This window comes from Leguminivora glycinivorella, chromosome 1 (genome assembly GCF_023078275.1).
Source record: "Leguminivora glycinivorella isolate SPB_JAAS2020 chromosome 1, LegGlyc_1.1, whole genome shotgun sequence".
Taxonomy (NCBI): domain Eukaryota; kingdom Metazoa; phylum Arthropoda; class Insecta; order Lepidoptera; family Tortricidae; genus Leguminivora; species Leguminivora glycinivorella.
This window is the reverse complement of record NC_062971.1, coordinates 32,344,894-32,365,005: the sequence shown is the minus strand read 5'-3', so window position 1 is coordinate 32,365,005 and position 20,112 is coordinate 32,344,894. Positions and strand designations below refer to the sequence as shown.

Genomic DNA, 20,112 nt, shown 5'->3' with positions numbered 1-20,112 from the left:
ACACATTTCCAAACTTTTTACTGCTGTCCTTAGAAGCTGGCTGGAGTAAAATGCAAGCTAAAAAAGAAGTGTTTTTTATTTTTTATTTAACCATATTTGTATATGGCATCTTTCCAGTTTTTGACCTAAAACGGCCAGCGTCATTTGAATGGGTAAGAATTAAGAAATAAACGATATACATGATTTCATTCATATTAAGTGAAGTAACTATATTTCGCAATGTTAAATTAATATAAAACTATATCATTAAATAATATAGTTTTATTTAGCTGATTTCCTGATTCCATTTCGGAACACATTTGGCATCAAGGAACTGTCATTTTGACGTTGACGTCAAACTGTCATCGCCACAAACTTTCGCATCCAGCGAAGTTGGTGAATAAACTCGAAAGTTTATTTCAATTTTAACTATCAGTAATATTTCAAAATGTAATAAATTGAGAGTTAATTCCGAAAATGATACATTTCGAGTAATAATATTACGTATACTGTACGATTTGTAGCTGCGTAGCTGTAGAATAAAACAACCGCTCTTTCTCCCGTTATTCCAAAGTGTCCACGTAGATTTTAACTGTTTGTGTTTATTGAATGTGAAAGATGCGTCGTGCTAAAGGGTATCAGGATTTGGATGACAATGCGGTGGGGCCGCGGCCCGGCCCGCTGCCAATGCCTGCGCCCCAGGAAATCGAAATGGCATCGGTGACGGTTGTCCCCGACGGTATGCGGTATTTTGTTATTATTTATTGTTTTACAACGTCAGACGCTGTCTGGAATGTGTGCAACGATTGTGCCGCTGTACAGGAAAATGAAATTCATAAAATGTGTTGTACAAAGTAGGTAATATACCCATAAAAATTCATGAACAACATAATGAAGTAAATTTACTAGCTTCGGCTAATTGGACGACATATAAGTATGTATGTAATTGTGCTAGCCACAGCTTGCAATGAAAGAAATGACGATTCTACTAGGGTTTAGTTTTTTCTGTAAATAAAACATGCTTTCTCTCTGAAAATATATTTACTCATCACTCCCTCCATCACATTGGCCATATGCAGGGTTGTCAGAGGCAGTTATTCTGAAAAAAAAATCACAAAATATGTAAACAAAGTTTAAAGTTAGAAATAAAAGCATGTCTTTATTTCCAGATACATTTACTGTGACACAGGCTGTGAACGCTCTGGGCTTCGGCTGGTTCCAAGTCAAGCTGTCTCTGTGCACTGGTTTATGCTGGATGGCGGACTCAATGGAGATGACCATCCTGAGCATACTCTCGCCCGCCCTGCACTGCGAATGGAATATTAGCAAGTATGTGTCTTATCATTGGCCTTCAAGCCTATAACAGACTATTCAAGCAGTGTCAGGTGGGACGACTATGTTTTTCGTGACTGTGTAAGCCAATACGGGAGCGGCCAACATGACCATAACTTTTGCAGGTGTAGTTGGCCCGTGGAGAACAAGTATCATGCTGATAATGCTTGGCATGCTTACTTGCTAGTGCCCTAAACCAAGTGTTGTCATGGATTTATGTGAATGGATGTATGTGTCTACATCGTAAATAAAGAAAGTATCGACAAAAAATTTTTTCATGTTTTACAATTTTTGCATTCTTAAATAGACTGGTCATATTTGCCTTGCATGTTCAGTAAATATATATGAAGCTCAAGTTGCTAGTGAAAAGCATGAAAAAATTCAATCAGTCGCAGTTGCTCCTCTGTAGCTTATAGTTTTTAAGTAAACATTATCAAAGCCCATTCATGATGATTTGTTTGTTTTATCAGATACCAACAAGCCTTGACAACCACAGTGGTGTTCCTAGGCATGATGCTGAGTTCTACATTCTGGGGAAACATCAGCGACCGCTACGGACGAAAGACGGTAAGCATTATTCCTTGAAATGTGTGATAGGAAGGAGGGGTATCAGACATGTCGGGCGATTTGTCATCAAGACGCCAATCGCAAGTTCTTGAGCCCACATTATTTATAATTTATTCAGAGCCGGCATAGGTCAACTTACGTTGGCCACTTACGCGTCAGTAGAGGGACAGTCATACTTCTGTCCCTTTTCATCTGGCGCGACTGCCCGCCGTCCTTGAAACGGCCAATCACAGCGCGCTTAACACATTCCCCGCCCGCTCCTCGCACCCCAAACACTGGTGACTCGTATCGCGAACAAAATATACAAGATTGCTACTCTATAGGAGGTTCTCTGTGGCCCACATACATTTGCTGTTGTGCAATACACATCGTTTCCATATCTGTGTACATGCGACAACTGTATGCTTAATGAGCTAACAACTGCCCACTGTAGGTCAGTTGTATGACCTACAGTGAACTCTTTTAAAAACAGACTCGACAAATATTTATTGAATGGACCAAACACAAGTGCATCAGGAGTATTAGGACTAGGGTTGCAAAAAAAGTTATTTTCTGGCTTGGAAAAAAAACATGAAAAAATAAAACAGTTTTTTTTTCTGGAGTATGTTTATTTTCTAAAGGTCGAAATTTCAAAATTTACAGAACAGTTAATACTTTTATACGGTTTTTTTTAGACTTTAAGTTAACTATTAAACAAATTTAATTTAATAACTTTAATTTCTGGTCTTATACAACTAACACTTAGTAGTTATCGCTATTTACTGTTGGAAACACCACCGCCTCTCGACGATCCATGTTGCATTGGGGATTCCCCAATTTATTGTTATTGAAACGTTACAAATCACGAAAAACCGTTGTATTATTTGTTCATCTGAAAAAAAAACATGGTGCTTGGTTTTTTTCATGTTTTTTTTTTCATGATTCTGAAGAAAAAAACATTTGTTTTTTTCTATTTGCAACCCTAATCAGGACATTGACATGCACGTATCAGCTTTAAGCTGCCTGTGCATTAACAAATAATAAATAAATAACTGTCCACTCTCTAATGTTAAATCCTTTATCAAGTCAACCTAGTCAGTCTATATGAGTGCTATTTTTGCATGTGAGAATTGAATCATATTCAATGTGTTTGAGAAGACTTTTTTGTCAACAGGCTCTCAGTATGTGCGGGGTTCTGCTGTTCTACTACGGACTGTTGAGTTCTATAGCCCCAAACTTCCTCTGGCTACTTTTCCTTAGAGGTCTTGTTGGCTTCGCCATTGGCTGTGTCCCACAATCGTAAGTATTATCAAGGATGATTTATAAAGCATTGAAAATGTTCATACTATCTATTGTACCTCCATTTGTTAGCGCCATCAAAGAGAATAGAGTATTATAGAGAATTACTGTCGAAGTAAAATGTGTAATCACAGTGCATAGACTGCCATCTCTTGACACAGGCTTAAAACTTTTGAACTTCAGTTTTGACAATTTGGCCCATATTCTTAGCTTGATATGTGTTAAAATGTCAAATATTAGCGCCATCAAGCTGAGCGTACCCCAAAGGTGTAATGCCATCTAGGCCACCATACCTTTTTCTGTATGGTACTGAGGTACGTTTTTTTCTTGGACTTTATCTGTCTATACGTAGTTATATGTCTTTGGCGCCATCTATTAAATACTATTATAACTACACTGATGAGGCCTACAATTTTTTTTTTTTTTAATGTGTATGACGTGATATCGTGATATTAAAATAAAGAAATATGTTATTCGATCTTATAATAAATTAAAAACACTCAAAAATATTTGGGGAAAATATGATTTTTGTCACTTTAGGCTGCGAAACAGCGCCATCTACAAGTTTAGAAAACACTTACTTTCCGGACACATACAGAAAATGTACTCTGACGATACTTATTACTTATTCCCTCTAAATATTACGAAGATTATACAAGTATCTATCAAGACCTGGCACGTATCCCTTAAAAGTTTGTAAGAGATCATCCATAAATTACGTCACACGTTAAGGGGGTGGGAGGGGGTCGACAAAGTGTGACATTGTGAGACAAGGGTGTGGGAGGGATCCCAAATTTCGTGACGTTTGCATTTCAAAACGTGTGGCGTAATTTATGGATGATCCCTAACCATGTTGTATAACATAATGCATCCGGTATGATTTGATACCATTAAAATTTTGAAAATTTGATTGCTTAACAATTGTTTTTTGTCTTTCAGTGTAACATTGTATGCAGAGTTTCTGCCTACGAAACAGAGGGCTAAATGCGTCGTCCTACTTGATGTAAGTTTCTACCCTTTTTAGGGTTCCGTAGTCAATTAGGAACCTTATAGTTTCGCCGTGTCTGTCCGTCTGTCCGCGGATAATGCCAGTAACCGTTAGCACTAGAAAGCTGAAATTCGGTACTAATATGTATATCAATCACACCGACATGTTAAAATAAAAGATGGAAAAAACTGTTTTTTTTTTTAGGGTGATAGTGCTTTTCTTTTTCATTTCAACCCTAACGTGTAATATATAGTTAGATAAGTATTTAAAAATAAATGGGGGTTTTCTAAAATATTTTTTTTGAAAATGTTCATATTCTCGGAAATAATCTCTCCTCAAGTTAAAAAAAAATGTGTGTGTGTTTTGAGAAAAATACGGTAAACTACGGAACCCTACAGCTACACTGAGCGTGGCCCGAAACGCTTTTGGCCGGTTTTTTTATACATATATGTATGTATAAAACTATAAACTCACACCTTATCCAATACCACTCTGAGCAATTAAGAGATCAAAATTGTCTCTTTTCATCATAAATAATAATCGGAAACCTTATCGGAAACATCGTGCCACAAAATCTAAGAGTGCACTTAGATGCGCTGTATAAGTACATATCCTACATCGCGCTTATAGTGCTCCCACACAGGCTGTTATAAATCTTATGGGCATTTTCAAAATATGGAACTCAAAATTAGTGACACTTGTTAATAAAAATTAAGTCGATGTCAGTTTTGTGACGACAAATTAAGCATGAGATTTCAATAAAAATATTGCTTTTGTGTTAAATTATTACATAAACTATAAGCAATAATCTACATTTAGAACATGATATGGTTTTTTGACAAATGTTGTTCTTAATTGTCGTCACAAACTGATATCGAGTTAATTTTTGTTAACAACTGTCACTAATTTTAAGAAAATATAGTCCCAATTACTGAAAATCATCAACAAAATCTTGGTAACAAAATAGGAATGAATAAAAACAAATTTAACCCCGGGAATATAACATTTCCAGTGTTGGAGCACTATTATATAATCCTGAAATGTCAGTTGCTCCAAATGCTCTAAAACAAATTTTTGTTTCCGAATCTTTTCTATTTTCGAGTCCCCTTTACCATCAGGCTTACGTGTTACGAACACCTGCCTGTGGAGAATCTATAATTCTCTTGGAATAGTACATTACATCAGAGGCCGGGAAAATGAGGATTTCCGGCCAAGTTATATACGGCCGAGCGAGCGTGCGAGCGAGGCCGGATAGGGATACGAGGCCGGGAATCCGTTTTCACGCCGAGGCATGTATAGTGCTTTTCTCAAACATACAATGAAATAAAATATGTTGTCGAAATTAAAAAAAAAAGTTACTTTGCAGGCCTAGGCCTAAAAAATAATATGAAATCCCTTTACAGTCCTCTCGAGTTGTTGCGCCCAAAAAGCGATACTTCCCAGCCCATTTTAAGGAACGTAAAGACAATATTTCATTGCATGTTTGAGAAAAAATAATTATTGTAAATTTTTCTCATTAACTTATTTACTTTATTTTGTAGTGTTTCTGGGCGCTGGGAGCGTGCTTGGAGGTGGCCCTAGCACTGGTTGTGATGCCGACGCTGGGCTTTCATTGGTTACTGGCCCTCTCTACTATCCCACTACTGATATTCGCCCTCATATGCCCGGTAAGTCGATGTACCATGTTTTGAGAAGATTTAATGAATATTAAAACGGGTAAATTTATAATTCGTATATCCTGTACCACAATCATTTCAGACTAGATTTTTATTTTAAGTTTTTGAAAAGAGTAAACTAGCCTAAGGCGAATTTAATTTTTTTCAGAAATGACCTAAAATTAAGTGACAATTTCTTTGAAAATCTACATCACATCGAAGTAAGTTTTGTACTAAATGAATCTGCAACGTTTACTTAAATTGCTGTTATGCCTTAGTGATTATAAATTGCTATTATTGATTTTTGCCAATTTTTTGAAAACGAGCCTTCACCGGTACAATTATTACTAGTTTTGGATATTTTCTCATATTTTGTTAGACCAAGTAGAAAAATTCCTATAATGTGATATATATTTATAAACTACTCGCAAAGCCCTTTAATTTGATACCACACACGGTATGATCGAGCGCTCGGTTGCGATTTCACTATTTTTAACACGAAAGCCCTCTTAACAGATTCCACACGAGTTCAAGAAAAAGTTTAACAATTCTTTTGAAATGAAATGAAATGAAATATTTATTTTCCAAGTAGGCATATTACAATGCGCTTATGAACGTCAAATAAAACTACGCCGGCTCTAACCCTACGCCTCAGCCTCGAGAAGATTTCAGTCCCCCCTCAGTTGGAGGAGGGTATCCACTATGGGACCGGCAAGAAACTCGGCGGGCCACTTCTTTTCAAAACATTACATCTTATAATTAACATGCATTGCATTAAAAAAACAAGATACAATTTAATAAGCAAAAGTATTCATAAAAAAAAATATTAACACAAGAAATTATACAAAGAACAAAGCTATTATGATTATTAATAAGAGATGTTAGAGATGTATAGAGTCTCTAAGTGTCAAAGTACATCTAAAAAAATTATACATGAAGAAAAAAAAAACGAATATTTCTAATTATACTACATACATACATACAATCACGCCTGTGTCCCATGAAGAGGTAGGCAGAGCACATGAAACTACTCAGGTTTCAGTGCCACTCTTGGCAAATAAGGGGTTGAAAGAAAACGAAACTGTGACATTGCAGTGACAGGTTGCCAGCCTCTCGCCTATGCCACAATTTAACCCATATCCCACAGTCGCCTTCTACGACACCCACAGGAAGAAAGGGGGTGGTGAAATTCTTAACCCGTCACCACACGGGCAAATTATAAGCTGATATGATGATGATTTCAGCGACTCAACTGGACTTTATAGAGCTACGTAGTGTCTATTGAATTTTTAAACTTGTGGTCGTCGTTGGTGTCCTTGACAAGACTTAGCTTACGATGACGATCAGTCGTCTATGGCGGTCAAAAGGTTAATGTAGATATTTGTTTGGTTTTAGTGGCTGCCAGAATCTGCGAGGTTTCATGTCGCCAGCGGTCAACCTGATAGAGCACTCTCCACTCTGGAGCAGGTAAGAAGAATGCGTAGTGGCCAACACACATGATGATACAACTAGGGAACAAATCAAATTATTTTATTGAATATTTTTTGATTTGTTCTTTTTTCAAGTAGTCTCAATTAGATATTGAAATAGATATCTTACACGAAAGAAAAAACGGCAAGGCCCACTGGTGGCCGAGCCGGGAATCGGGTCTTCAGCTTACGCGGCTAACGTCTTTACCACTAGACCACACGCCCGCCACCAGTGGGCCTTGCCGTTTTTTCTTTCGTGTATGATATCTATTTCAATATATAACACATGATGATGTTATACAACGTGTTTCCGGTATCACTCAAAACTTCAGACACCCCAACTGATTTTTATTTTTTTAAACTCATCTAGAGTATTCATTCATCTTTTAATCTGATGGTTACTTTTTTTTTAAATTGAATTTTGAATTTTCTGTACAGCTCTACTTGACTTTTAGCTCTACACTCAATAAAATAATTGCTAGCTACCATCATAAACCATTAAACTATTTATTTGTGTACGTTACTGCAACGACATAAGGTTTACCAATAGACAGCTAAGATGTCACTGTAAACTTCAAATTGGACAGGTAATCGCAGTAAGCAAATTTAAACCCAATATTCAAAATTACAAGGTTGTAATTAGGTACGAGTTCAATTTGTTATGACTTATGATAAACATTAAGATTAAACTGACAAACAACGTCAAACTCGTAGCGGAAAAAATAATCGTCCAAGTAACCAGCCAGTATTAATACCCCTAAATACTGAAAAAGGTAAACAACCTCTAGCAATGCGATATACACAATGTTGTATTACGAATACAATAGAATAGGCACATAAAAAATAACTAATAATACTAATTTAAATAAAAATATTACCCTCATCAAGATATACCTCAATCGATTCTACTCTCGATTCTGAACAAACGGTTTTCAGGTTTTTAGTGTTAAGTGAAACACGGTGTATATGTATATGTATGAATGTTCATTTTACGCAATATAACCCGATTCCATAGACCCCCCAAACCTATTGGCGCGGAATCGGCTTTCGCCGATCACAAAAATCGCTCCTTAGTATGAACATGGATTTGGAACAGCGATTTGGAAATATATATTTAGGTTTATGTATATTTATTCTGTAACTTCTTATGTAGGTAACTATGTAAAGTTTTAGTAATTTCACCGCCCACAATATCTCTGCTTTGCCTAAAGGTTGACTGGTAGAGAATGCTGTCTGGCATTAAGTCCGCCGTTTGTACTATAAGTTTGTCTTTCTTTGTGTACAATAAAGATTAAATAAATAAATAAATAAACATGCGCATTCGGCTTTCCGACGCGTCAGCGTCTTTATACTAACTAGCGATTTTTGGTCGACTAGAACGATTCCGCGTCGATAGGTTTGGAGGAGACCCCTATTTCAGGAATCAAGAAAAAATATTTACTTAGGGCCGGTTGCATCAAACCGTCTGTCACCGTTAAAGCGTTCGTTAAATTTTATTGTATGGGAAGTTCCATAGACATTTGCTGCGTGACGATGATGTGTCTGTTAAATGTCGTTGATGCAACTGGCCCTTATTCTACTATGTTATGGGTACTAGCGTAAGACAAAAATAGTATGTTTTTTTCTATGATTACAAAATGAGTCAGTTTTGGAGAAAACGATTGGCAAGATGCGTCAGAAAGTGGCGCTGATTGTGGTAAATACACTTAAAGCTCGGCCACACATGCGCGTTTTGATAGCGTAGGCGGAGCGGTAGCAGAGCGTCAGCGGAGCGTAACGATAGCGGTGCGCCGGACGAACGCTGGCGTTGCGCCCAGCGGACGCCGGCGGGAACTAACGGGCGCGGATTGCGAGCGGAACGCCAGCGTTCCGCCGGCGCACCGCTATCATTGCGCTCCGCTAACGCTACGCTATCAAAACGCTTTATGTGTGGCGGAGGCTTTAATCTTATCGAATATCAAACATTACTGCTAGTGGCAGTCATTGGAACTAATTTGACTTGCATAAGATTTAACTTATAAAAGCCCACAAAGATGAGATGATTCGAGTGTTGCACCAGCTGTCTATGTGCACAAGATTGAAACTGTGCGTTTAGGTATCTGACTTGAGGGTTAGCTGGAAGAGATCCCTTAAAGGGATAAGCTCGCCTTTGTACATAACCATTATAATTATTCACTGTACTTGTAATTTGTTGTTTAAAAAGTGTTTACTACTACTACTACTTGATTTTTATTTATTATTCTAGATAGCGGCAGACAACGGACGACCGATGTTGTTGGGGCGCCTGGTGTGCGACGATTCCGTGGGCATCGGACAACGTGGGCGGCTCAAACATCTGCTCATACCGCATTTAAGGACAACTAGCTTACTTCTCTGGTTCATTTGGTACGAGTAACTATTGTTTGATTTCACTTTTGTTGACGTAGAGAAACGTCTGCAATCGATGCCACTGAACTTGGGCTTAAGGTGAGCAAGCTCAGTTGGCAGAGTACTGGAGTATCGATCTAGATCCCCTGAGTTTGTCTCACTCACGCACCACATCGATAGCAAACAAGCATACAGCCCACCTAATGGGAAACACAAACAATCGTAGCCTATGAACGCGTCAAACGGTGTATTGTTATATTGAACGTTACTGCAACCTGACCTGTACGAACTCTTTAAACACTTTGAAATTAACTTCAATGTTATTCTTAGAAATACATTCCCTCTGTCGGCTCTGTCTTAAACTCAACCTCAACCCGTAACTTAACCCTCATTCAATAAAATAAAACATACTAATCGTAATCATAAAATTTGTTTTCATTTTCAGGATGTCATGCGCTTTCTGTTACTACGGCCTCGTTCTAATGACGACGGAGCTCTTCGAAACGGAACCTGGCGGCTCTTTAGAACCCTGCGCTGCCGACTGCAAGCCTCTACAGACCACTGACTACATGGATCTGCTGTGGACCACACTTGCTGAGTTCCCAGGTACTCATTCCACTTTAGAGTGATGTTAGTGACGACTCAGCTCTTTGCAACGGAGCCCGGAAACTCTTTAGAGACCTGCGCTGTCGACTGCAAGCCTCTACAGACCAATGACTACATGGATCTGCTGTGGACTTGCCGAGTTCCCAGGTACGCTAATGCATGTGACGACTTAGCTCTTTGAAATGGAACCAGGCGGTTCTTTAGAGGACGTGGATCTGCTGTGGACTACACTTGCTGAGTTCCCAGGTACTTAGTGGTGTTAGTGACGACTTAGCTCTTTGAAACAGATCCCTGGCAGTTCTTTAGAGACAGTTGTTTCTAAGTTTACACTTTCCAAGTATTATCATCAAATTCTCGCAAAACTTAGCCACTGGATATATCCCTAACTTGATAGGTATACTACAAGCCACACTTTTACTAGTAGTCACCAGCGTGCATAGCCGAATGGCGCAAACGCTCACGAAACGAAACGCTCGCAGATATCTATCTCTCTTGCTTATTGGCGCGACATAGCCAGACTACCTTTTCGTTTTCGTTTCGCGTCGTAGAAATTATATTCGGCTAAGGCACCAGGGCCGAATTGGAGGAGCGACCGCTCAAGGCGCCAAATGGAAGGGGGCGCCAAAACGCAAAATGTAATAAAACAATTTTTGGATGAAAATATTTTAAACAATGGTGCCAAAATCATATCTCGCTCTAGCTTTACCCTGACCTGATTGTTCAGGTAATAATCCCGTACTACGGGGAACGGGGTTTTGCAACTATGAAGCGCAAAGTTATAATTTTTTTCTTACTAAATGTTTACAGGTATCTTCGCCACCATATTCATAATCGAGAAGTTTGGCCGGAAGAAGACCATGGCCTCCCAATTCATCATATTCTCCGTCTGCGTCTGCATGCTGATGTATAATGAGAAGTAAGTTAGTTGACTAGACATCCATACATAAGTATAGTGATAACACTATCACTACATCACTACATAGTATAAAACAAAGTCGCTTTCTCTGTCCCTATGTCCCTATGTATGCTTAAATCTTTAAAACTACGCAACGGATTTTGATGCGGTTTTTAATAGATAGAGTGATTCTAGAGGAAGGTTTACATGTAGGTATAGTACCCGTGCGAAGCCGGGGCGGGTCGCTAGTAATATTATAAAAGGGAAAGTGTGTGTGTCTGTTTGTTTTTCCGTCTTTCACGGCAAAACGGAGCGGCGAATTGACGTGATTTTTTAAGTGGAGATAGTTGAAGGGACGAAGAGTGACATAGGCTATTATTTGTCTCTTTCTAACTCCCACTTCCCTAAAACGGGGGGGGGGGTGGAAGTTTGTATGGAGCATTCCGCAATTTTCGAATTTAACGCGAGCGAAGCCGCGGGCAAACGCTAGTATTTAAATATACGGAAATATATTGAGATCATAATGAACAACTTTTATTATGGGACCAATGCTGAAATCGCGGAAAAAAAAAAATTGGAAATTCCATAGAAATGAGCGGCACCATAACAGTCGAAATGTATGAAACAGCCAAAAATTTTTTTGCGATTTCAGTATTGGTCCCATAATAAAAGTTGTTCATTATGACCTCAAAAGTCACTATTCAAAGTTTGAACGGTCCTTTTTATTTCACCGTGTATTTCAGTCAGTAGGTATCTGAGTTGAGCACATACTCACATTAAATAAATAAAATAAATAAATAAAATAAATAAAATAAATAAAAAAATAAAATAAATAAATAAAATAAATAAATAAAATAAATAAATAAAATAAATAAATAAAATAAATAAATAAATAAAATAAATAAATAAAATAAATAAATAAATAAATAAAATAAATAAATAAATAAAATAAATAAATAAATAAAATAAATAAAAAAATAAAATAAATAAATAAAATATTACTCACGTTAATACATCGCGTTCGGCGACATATTTCGAGTCATTTGGAGACCCGTCATTAGAGTTGTTCCTGCTCGTTCACTGAAAAGATCGCTCCCAACTAGTACGATCTCCGGAGTGTACTAGTTCGTTCTTTTAGGACATTTAGTACAGTAGAACACGCTTGTACTAGCCGAGAGCTGATCGGCCGTGTTCGCGCGCTCACGGTCTCGCGAGTCAGTCGGTTCTAGTTCGATTGCGGCCGGACCACACGGATCGCTTTGCTATCATTGTCACTTCTCGGCTCTTCGCTCATTTCGCTCCTATTCTGTTGCGCGTGTGTGAGTGTAGTGTACTAAATGTATAGTGCAAGTTCGGTCTAGTACTCGTACAGTGCAGGGAATCGTGTCTTTTGTACTATTAGTACATGTACTACACAAGCCTATCCGTCATCGGGCATGAGCGCTCGCGGCGGGTAGTTCGTTAAAAGGTAACTAATTGATCGAAGCGTTAGCGTAGGTCTACGGTTGAACTAGATTTGTAGGTCGCAATTCTCAGCCGATTGTCTTTAAACATGTGACCAGAGATAATGATAAAATATTTATTTATTTGTGGATCCAGTTTATGCATTTTTAAGATGTTCGCGCTACTTAATAAAATGAGAAGTAGATGCGTATTCATCTAAGGTTTCCTCTGTTTGTGAATAAATACTTTGAGAGCTTTCTTGCCTCAAATGTTAACTTTTGTTTAAATCCTAAATATCCTAATGTGTTTGTTTTAAATAAATGTTTTTTTTTTTCTATTCCAGCCGCGTATTCCTGACTTGTATTCTGTTTTTGGCGCGTGGCATCATCGCTGGGCTGTTTCAGGCCGCGTACGTTTACACCCCAGAGGTAAGCTATAATTTAAAAGAAAAACTATCTCTAGCTGTTCGTAAGAGGATGTTAACTTATATATTGCTACCTCGCTCGCACAGTGACTTGGACATCCGCCACATGGGTGCGCCAACAAAGATATCATATCCTTGCGGAAAGCGAGTTGATATTATTGGTGACATTTTAAATTGGGACATCATAGTATTCATTTTTATTTAATTTGATTTTATTTCTTTTTAATTTATATGTAGTAAGTGATGTTTTAATTTATGTTATGATTTGATGATGTGTGTTATTTAAGTATGTTAGGAATTTTTGAAAAATTTGTTTTTAGTTTTTTAATGTAAATATTGTAATTGTAATGTATGGATCATGTTATCCGAAATAAACAATTTATTATTTATTTATCACGGGCGCCAAATTTACACTATGTGCACGAGCCCTAAGGGTTAAGTACAGGGGGATTACCTCTTTTCTCTCTCTATTTAAAGTTTCAGTAATATGTAAAAAGTAAATCTTAGATGCTACCTACATAATAGGTATGTCCGTGACAAAGTTTCAATCTAGGTGTACTTATTGCTAATTCAATATTTTTTGTTCGAGACAAGAAAAAGGAATAAGTTGTTAACTTGATGTTCTGCGAAAGCTTAAAATCCACACGAAACAAAGTTTCAGTGCGTAATATTTTGCAGGTGTACCCCACGGCGCTGCGTTCGACGGCCGTGGGCGCTTGCAGCGGCGTGGCACGACTTGGCGCTATGATCACGCCCTACGTGGCACAGGTAAGCTAATAAGCTCCACCACCATAATCCCCGGGAAATAGCGGCAGCATGCCCTACAGTCACGCCGTACGACTGTTGGGCATGCTCCCGGTATTTCTTGGGAAATCCCGGTAATTTCATGGTGGCGAAAGAACCCGGATTAAAAATTAGGAACCGGTGCTCCCGGTTCTTTTCAAAATATCCGATTTTTTTTTATTGCATCTGCTTTTGTATTTGTGCCATGGCATTTTTAGTATTTGTAAATAATTGGTAAAGTTGAATCTGACAAGATAAACATGATATTTATTGCAAGTAGTGCAATTTGCAACATTGCTTGCAAACCATGGTATTATTGTAATGCCTTATATAACGTGAAAACCACTGTAAGGTTAGGGCAAGAATTTGTTAATTATTTCCAATCCCAATGTGCTGATTCTCTCAAAACACACAGACAGACGGATAGAGTCGCGCCATAACCCTTTTTTCACTTTTTGGTATGGAACCCTAAAAATAATAAGAACCGGGACTCCCGGTTCCAGTCTCACTTAGAACCGGGAAATGAAATTTTTGGAACCGCCTCCAGTTCTGCATGCCCTAGGCGTGGGTGAATCACTCCCTACGTTGTACAGCACGGGAAGCATGGTCGCGCGATAGACGATAAGATATCAGGCCGTCCCTATCGCACTTACAAATAGTGCGATAGGGACGGCCTGCTATTTTATCGTCTATCGCGCGACCATGCTTCCCGTGCAGGTAATGGAATAACTAAACTGTCGTACAAATTAGGCCACGACAAAATTTTCACTTGATTTTTGAACCCTTATTTTTTTTCTTAGTGGTTCGTAGTGTAGACTCCGGGAAAGTAATGTGATATTTGACTATTACCGCTTTCTCTTGATACCTACATCGTCCGAACGCCTACATAAGCTAAGACTATTTTAGAGACTAATCATAAATAATTTAACGCTTTTTCAGGTGCTCTTAAAGAACTCTATAGCTATAGCGACAGGTGTATACGCAGCGGCTGCCATACTGGCCGCAGCAGCCTGCCTACTTCTACCCATCGAGACCAAAGGCCGGGAAATGCGTGAATCCGTCACCGCTACTACTTAAGGTAAGTTTACAATTTTATATTCTCACTCTAAACAACTAGCTCACTTCATGAGAAGAAGCTTTGATTGCTTAGTTTACATAACAGTTGCCTTGATGCAACAGTCCAGGTATCAGCACAAAATATATAAAAGTACAGAAGGCTATGTCAACGGACTACTTGCGATATTGAGTCTTATTACGCAGCGAGAAGGTTGTCAAACTTTATGGGCCGCCGGAATGTATGAAAGAAACGCGGAGTGACCCACCCCTTGGGCCCATTTCTCAAAACTGAAAGTTACAAGCGGAAGTCTCTTTCCAACTTGTCATATTTGACATTGACAACCACTTGTAAATTGTAACTAGCTTCGAGAAATGGGCCCCTGGTATCAATAAAGAAAAAGAACTCGCGATATTCACGGCCGATGCCACTAGCCGAGACGCTCTAGTTTGTCACCGCCGCCGATTAACGTCACACTACATACAAGTCTGGCATTACAAAAGAACTCGTTAGCGAATAAGAACCGAAATATTCTTCGAAATAATTTACTTTTAGGTATATACGTATAATTTATAATAAGATAATGTTAAAACTGTCTCACCCTTTAATTTAGGATTCTACGGAGTATCAAAAATGCAAGTTACACTAAACGGCAACTTGGTCCTTGTGAAACAACTGATGTCTCATGTTTTTCTTGTTTTCCTCAGGTACTTACGGCTACTAGACTTATCAATCAACTGGAGGAAAAATTACTATTTATTACCAATCGTAAGTTAGTTTTAAGATGCACGAGCAAAATTGTACCTGTATTATAATATTCCTATAGACAATAATACTTGGTAACTACAGTCATATAAATGCCGGGATTGAGATTTCTAGCCTAGCCAACATGACAATTGTTTTACTCTTGCATATTCGGACATTTCGAACTATAGACACATAACCTTTAGTGTCGTTTATCTGTTAATAGTCCTCGTGGCTAAGGGTCTCCCCAAACATATCTGAATCGGCTTTCACCGACCAAAAATCGCTCGTTAGTATGACAATGCGTACGCATGCGTTCAGCGACGCCGACGCGTAAGTCCGTTTTCACATTATCCGATCCGATATCGGAAGGATTTCAATAGAAAAATCTAAGATGGCGCCTGTAATGTATGGGATATCGGTCCGATAATGTGAAAACGCACTAAAGCCCACTTGCACCAACCACTTAACTCAGGGTTAGTGAGCTATCAACTGTCAAAATCCATATAAAATGGTGGGTTAACCCTCCATTTTCGTGGGTGCAAGTGGCCCTAAGGGTCACCCTGATATGAAATGGTGGGTTAACCCACCATTTTATATGGATTTTGACAGTTGACAGCCCACTAACCCCGAGTGAAGTGGTTGGTGCAAAAGTGGGGCTAAGCGTTTTTAGTTTAGAACTAACAAGCGATGTTTCGGCTACAGCGGATTCCGCTTCGATAGGTTTTGGGGAAATCCTATGGCGTCTCTTTCTAGACGGCGAATGTATCTCAGTTGACTTTTTGCTGTGTTATTTTACGCATTTTATATAATGAATCTCACACAATATAATATAGGTATTATTAGATTGTTAAGGCGATAATTTTTGCACAGCTTAGTAATATTTATTGACTCTAATTTTTGCATTTCTAATAGGTAATTAGAAATAATAATTCGTTTTTTTACACTTAAATAAGTGAATTAAAATAAGAAAAGCAATATGTAATTAGTTGTTAATGTTAAGCATTGACTCAAATAATAATTTTATTTACACAAGTATTTTAATAATAGTTGTGAATACTGTGCATTTTTTAACTTATTGATTCTAATTCTAAGACATGCAATTTGTGGGGTCATAGTTTAAAAAAATAGTAAGTACTCAAATTAATAAGCAATAGTTAAATAAGTAAAAAAGAACACTAAAAAAGAAATGCTAAACTCTGTAACAATGGAGTTCGATGGTCAAAATATTGGAAAGATGACGCCATCATAGCTGTTCTGTCCCTCTAGCACAACTTGCCTTGTCGCGCGCGAGACCATACGTGAAGTCGCGCTTGATGTATATGGACTCGCGCGCGACAAGGCAAGTTGTGCTAAAGGGTCTGTTATTTGTTAGAAATTTTGGTCACTTTTAAATCAATATATATATCTGAAAATGGGACGGCACTACGATGTTGCCTCTTTTTGACTACTACTTCTGCTTTTCCATCGAGCAAATTTAAAAACTCAGCACTTATATATTATTTTTAGCTATGACTATGCAAAGGGACCACTTTTTTATAGCACACTAGCTAGTCTATAATAAGCACTGAAATATCTAAAGACTGTTTTTGTAACCGCTTTTTAATGTTTATACTTGTTAGCTTTTGCTATTGACGTTTTACACTTGTATATCTAGTTTTAAGTATTAACGAAACGTTTTAACGTCGGATATAAATAAATTGCTATTGTTATCACAAATACTGTCTTTGTGTAAATATTAAGGAGACAATAAGTACCTATTTACGAGCTGTTTCTTGTATTTTAGTGTCAAGATTGGATAAATATCTGTACTGTCTCGACTATCAAAGGTGAATGAACGCGTAGGCGTCTCCATACTAACGAGCGATTTTTGGTCGGCTAGAGCCGAAACCCTAAGTCAGGGGTCTATATTTCTTCTTTGAAAATAATTTATTTAAAATGCAACATGGCGTTTAGGGTCAAAAAAGTTAAATGGTCCATTACCCTGCCTTGAATGGACTTTACGTGCTATGAGATAACGCCAGAAGTTGTAATAATAATCAATTAACAATAGGGTGGGTTGCACCATACCTTCTCTCACCGAATTTAGCATCAGATTTTTGCTGCGTAACGTTGATGCTGTGTCTGTTAACTGTGTTTAATGCAACTGGCTCTAAATCAGACATTTTAAAACAATTGCACACCTTGAATAGTGATGAATACTCGTAACTGCAGACTACACAGACTAAACTCTCAGTATTATATATTTATCTTAAGCCTGGTTGTGATATTTGTGAAATAAGTACTTAAAAGGTGCTATTCCCTTATTCATATGACTGTATTGTATAAATATTAAAACAAGTAGGTAAGTTAGAATTCTGTTGATATAATAACTTAAATATATTTAATATTAATTATTATATACAGGATTGTACAATAATTTTCATGTACTTATTTCTATCACTGAAAGCGAATCATGTTTATTTATTGTATCTTGATTATATTTTATGCCTCAATTCATTTTTGTTAAATTAAATGCACCAAGACTATTCTTTATTTTTATTTGTGCTAAGTAGGTAAATAACTTATTCAAATAATATAGGGACGGCCAGATGTTTTATCATTTATCGCGCGACCATCCTTGCCTGCCCAGGCCTGTCCAGACTGCAGATCACCTACAGATGTCGACTGCTAAAAAGTTACCCACTTTTTACTTATGCATCTCTTTTACTCCCATTAAGACGTAGTCACAGTGTAAGAAAGATGTCCTCGTTTTGCGAGCTTCCGTGTTCGCGATAGGCCCTTTGATACCTATGCATTGCAATAAAGGCCAGAACACACCAACTGCGTATGGACAAACGTGCCCGAATTTTAAAAACATAGCTGTGCATGCAAACGGTTTTCAACATCTTATTATTTAAGTAACTAATGGCAACCGAAGATTAAAAGAAAGCTTGATGGAATGCTAACAATATATGGGTACATAGGAAAAAATGAAACAACTGTATATAGACTTATAAGATTTTAATTACTCATTTAACATATTTATTATCTCTAATACTCACTCAATAAACTTAATTTTTAAAGTCGACTAGCCTTATATAAGGCTAGAAACTTTTATCTGTCTCATTCATAAAATAAACAAAAATCTTCAATCACAGTACAAATCACACAACTGGAATAATTTGAATTATTCAGAAATAGACTGTTCAGTCTATTCTTTTCAATCAATCAAAAAAAACATTCATACTGACAATGGCAAAAGGAATTTAACAGAAATGAGTCTGTTATCAAATTTGGCTTAAGCTTAACAAGGTGAATGTAAGGGGTTGTTACAATATCAAGCACTAATACACAAAATTATGCTGTCTCAAAAGTTTGGTATGAAAGACAAATGACCCATGCCACCAGTCCTTATATCGAACCTTAATGAATTGATATAAGGTGCACTGACATGGTGTAGTGGCTAAATCTAAGGTTTTGGGTGCGGAATGTTCTACAATATGCAAAACTGGAATAACAGAAACTATTTTGATATTTCTAAACACATTCGAAGCTTACTTCCTATTTTTAATTGATAGTATTTTACAATTAATAAAGTCATCAATACACTACATCACTCCGCACAGAAAACCCCAGAGTATGATTGCGCTCCTCAAAGATACAGTTTTTCAATGTAAAAGGTACCACATTGAGGTTTACCATAAGGACGAAATTTGCTCGAATCCTTATACTAATAATAACTGGTCAGAGCGTCTTTATGCCTAAACGACAATGTGATACATTTTACTTGAGAACAACGCATGTTACTTAATAAATTTAAGTCAAATTTTAAATGGATAGATTGAATTCGTACTTAACAATTAGGCGACTTAGGTAGGTACATAGAAACGCAAGTGGAGAGAACATTCATTTACAATAAATAGAAAAGAATACTGGCTATCTCTTAACTGAACTAAGCAGGCGAATATACAAATACAATTACGTATACGTTTAGTTGCCTAAATCGTAATGTTAACATTAAAATTACTCCTACATTCTAAGAGCTCAGAATTAAAAAACTATGCCATAAATTACTTTTGTGATGCACGACATTAATACCATTCCAGTACACATATACTTTCAATAGGTATCGAATTATTGTATGTCTAATATGTAATAAATAATTCACCCTAATAGTAGGGTAAGACGCGCACATTGATCGGTGTGGACCTTTCCAACTTATGCACCGGGTCTCTGCAGAAGTGACTCATTAGAGTGCTGACAATAGGTAGGTTTACCCTACCATTGGATGTGGGCACTGGGTCAGCACTTAGTCAAAATAATAAATAAATTACCATCGTGTTACCATGAAGAAATCAGCCTTGTTTCTCAAAGTTTTACTGGCTTAGGGCTGGTTGCACCAATCAGTCTGTAAAGTTAGCAGTTTATAATATACATTATGAGACATGAGCAATAGGTACACAAATCTAGGCGCAAAAATGGGCCTTATATGGCGACCAATGAACGTAGCCGCTACTGGTACGGTAAAGCAGAACTGCTAAAGTTT

At 37.5% G+C, this 20,112-nt stretch overlaps 1 protein-coding gene across 1 annotated transcript; it reads left to right on the top strand.

Annotated features, from left to right (window-relative positions):
- Nucleotides 1–370: 370 nt before the first annotated feature.
- LOC125229196 (synaptic vesicle 2-related protein) lies at nt 371–15,583 on the top strand. Its single transcript, XM_048133991.1, has 14 exons — nt 371–718; nt 1,149–1,308; nt 1,782–1,878; nt 3,032–3,156; nt 4,096–4,159; nt 5,686–5,811; nt 7,195–7,266; nt 9,514–9,653; nt 10,081–10,241; nt 11,049–11,157; nt 12,923–13,007; nt 13,682–13,771; nt 14,726–14,864; nt 15,548–15,583. Exons 1-13 carry the CDS (start codon nt 598–600, stop codon nt 14,861–14,863), a joined length of 1,488 nt encoding a protein of 495 aa, XP_047989948.1. The 5' UTR covers nt 371–597; the 3' UTR covers nt 14,864; nt 15,548–15,583.
- The last annotated feature ends 4,529 nt before the right edge of the window (nt 15,584–20,112 follow it).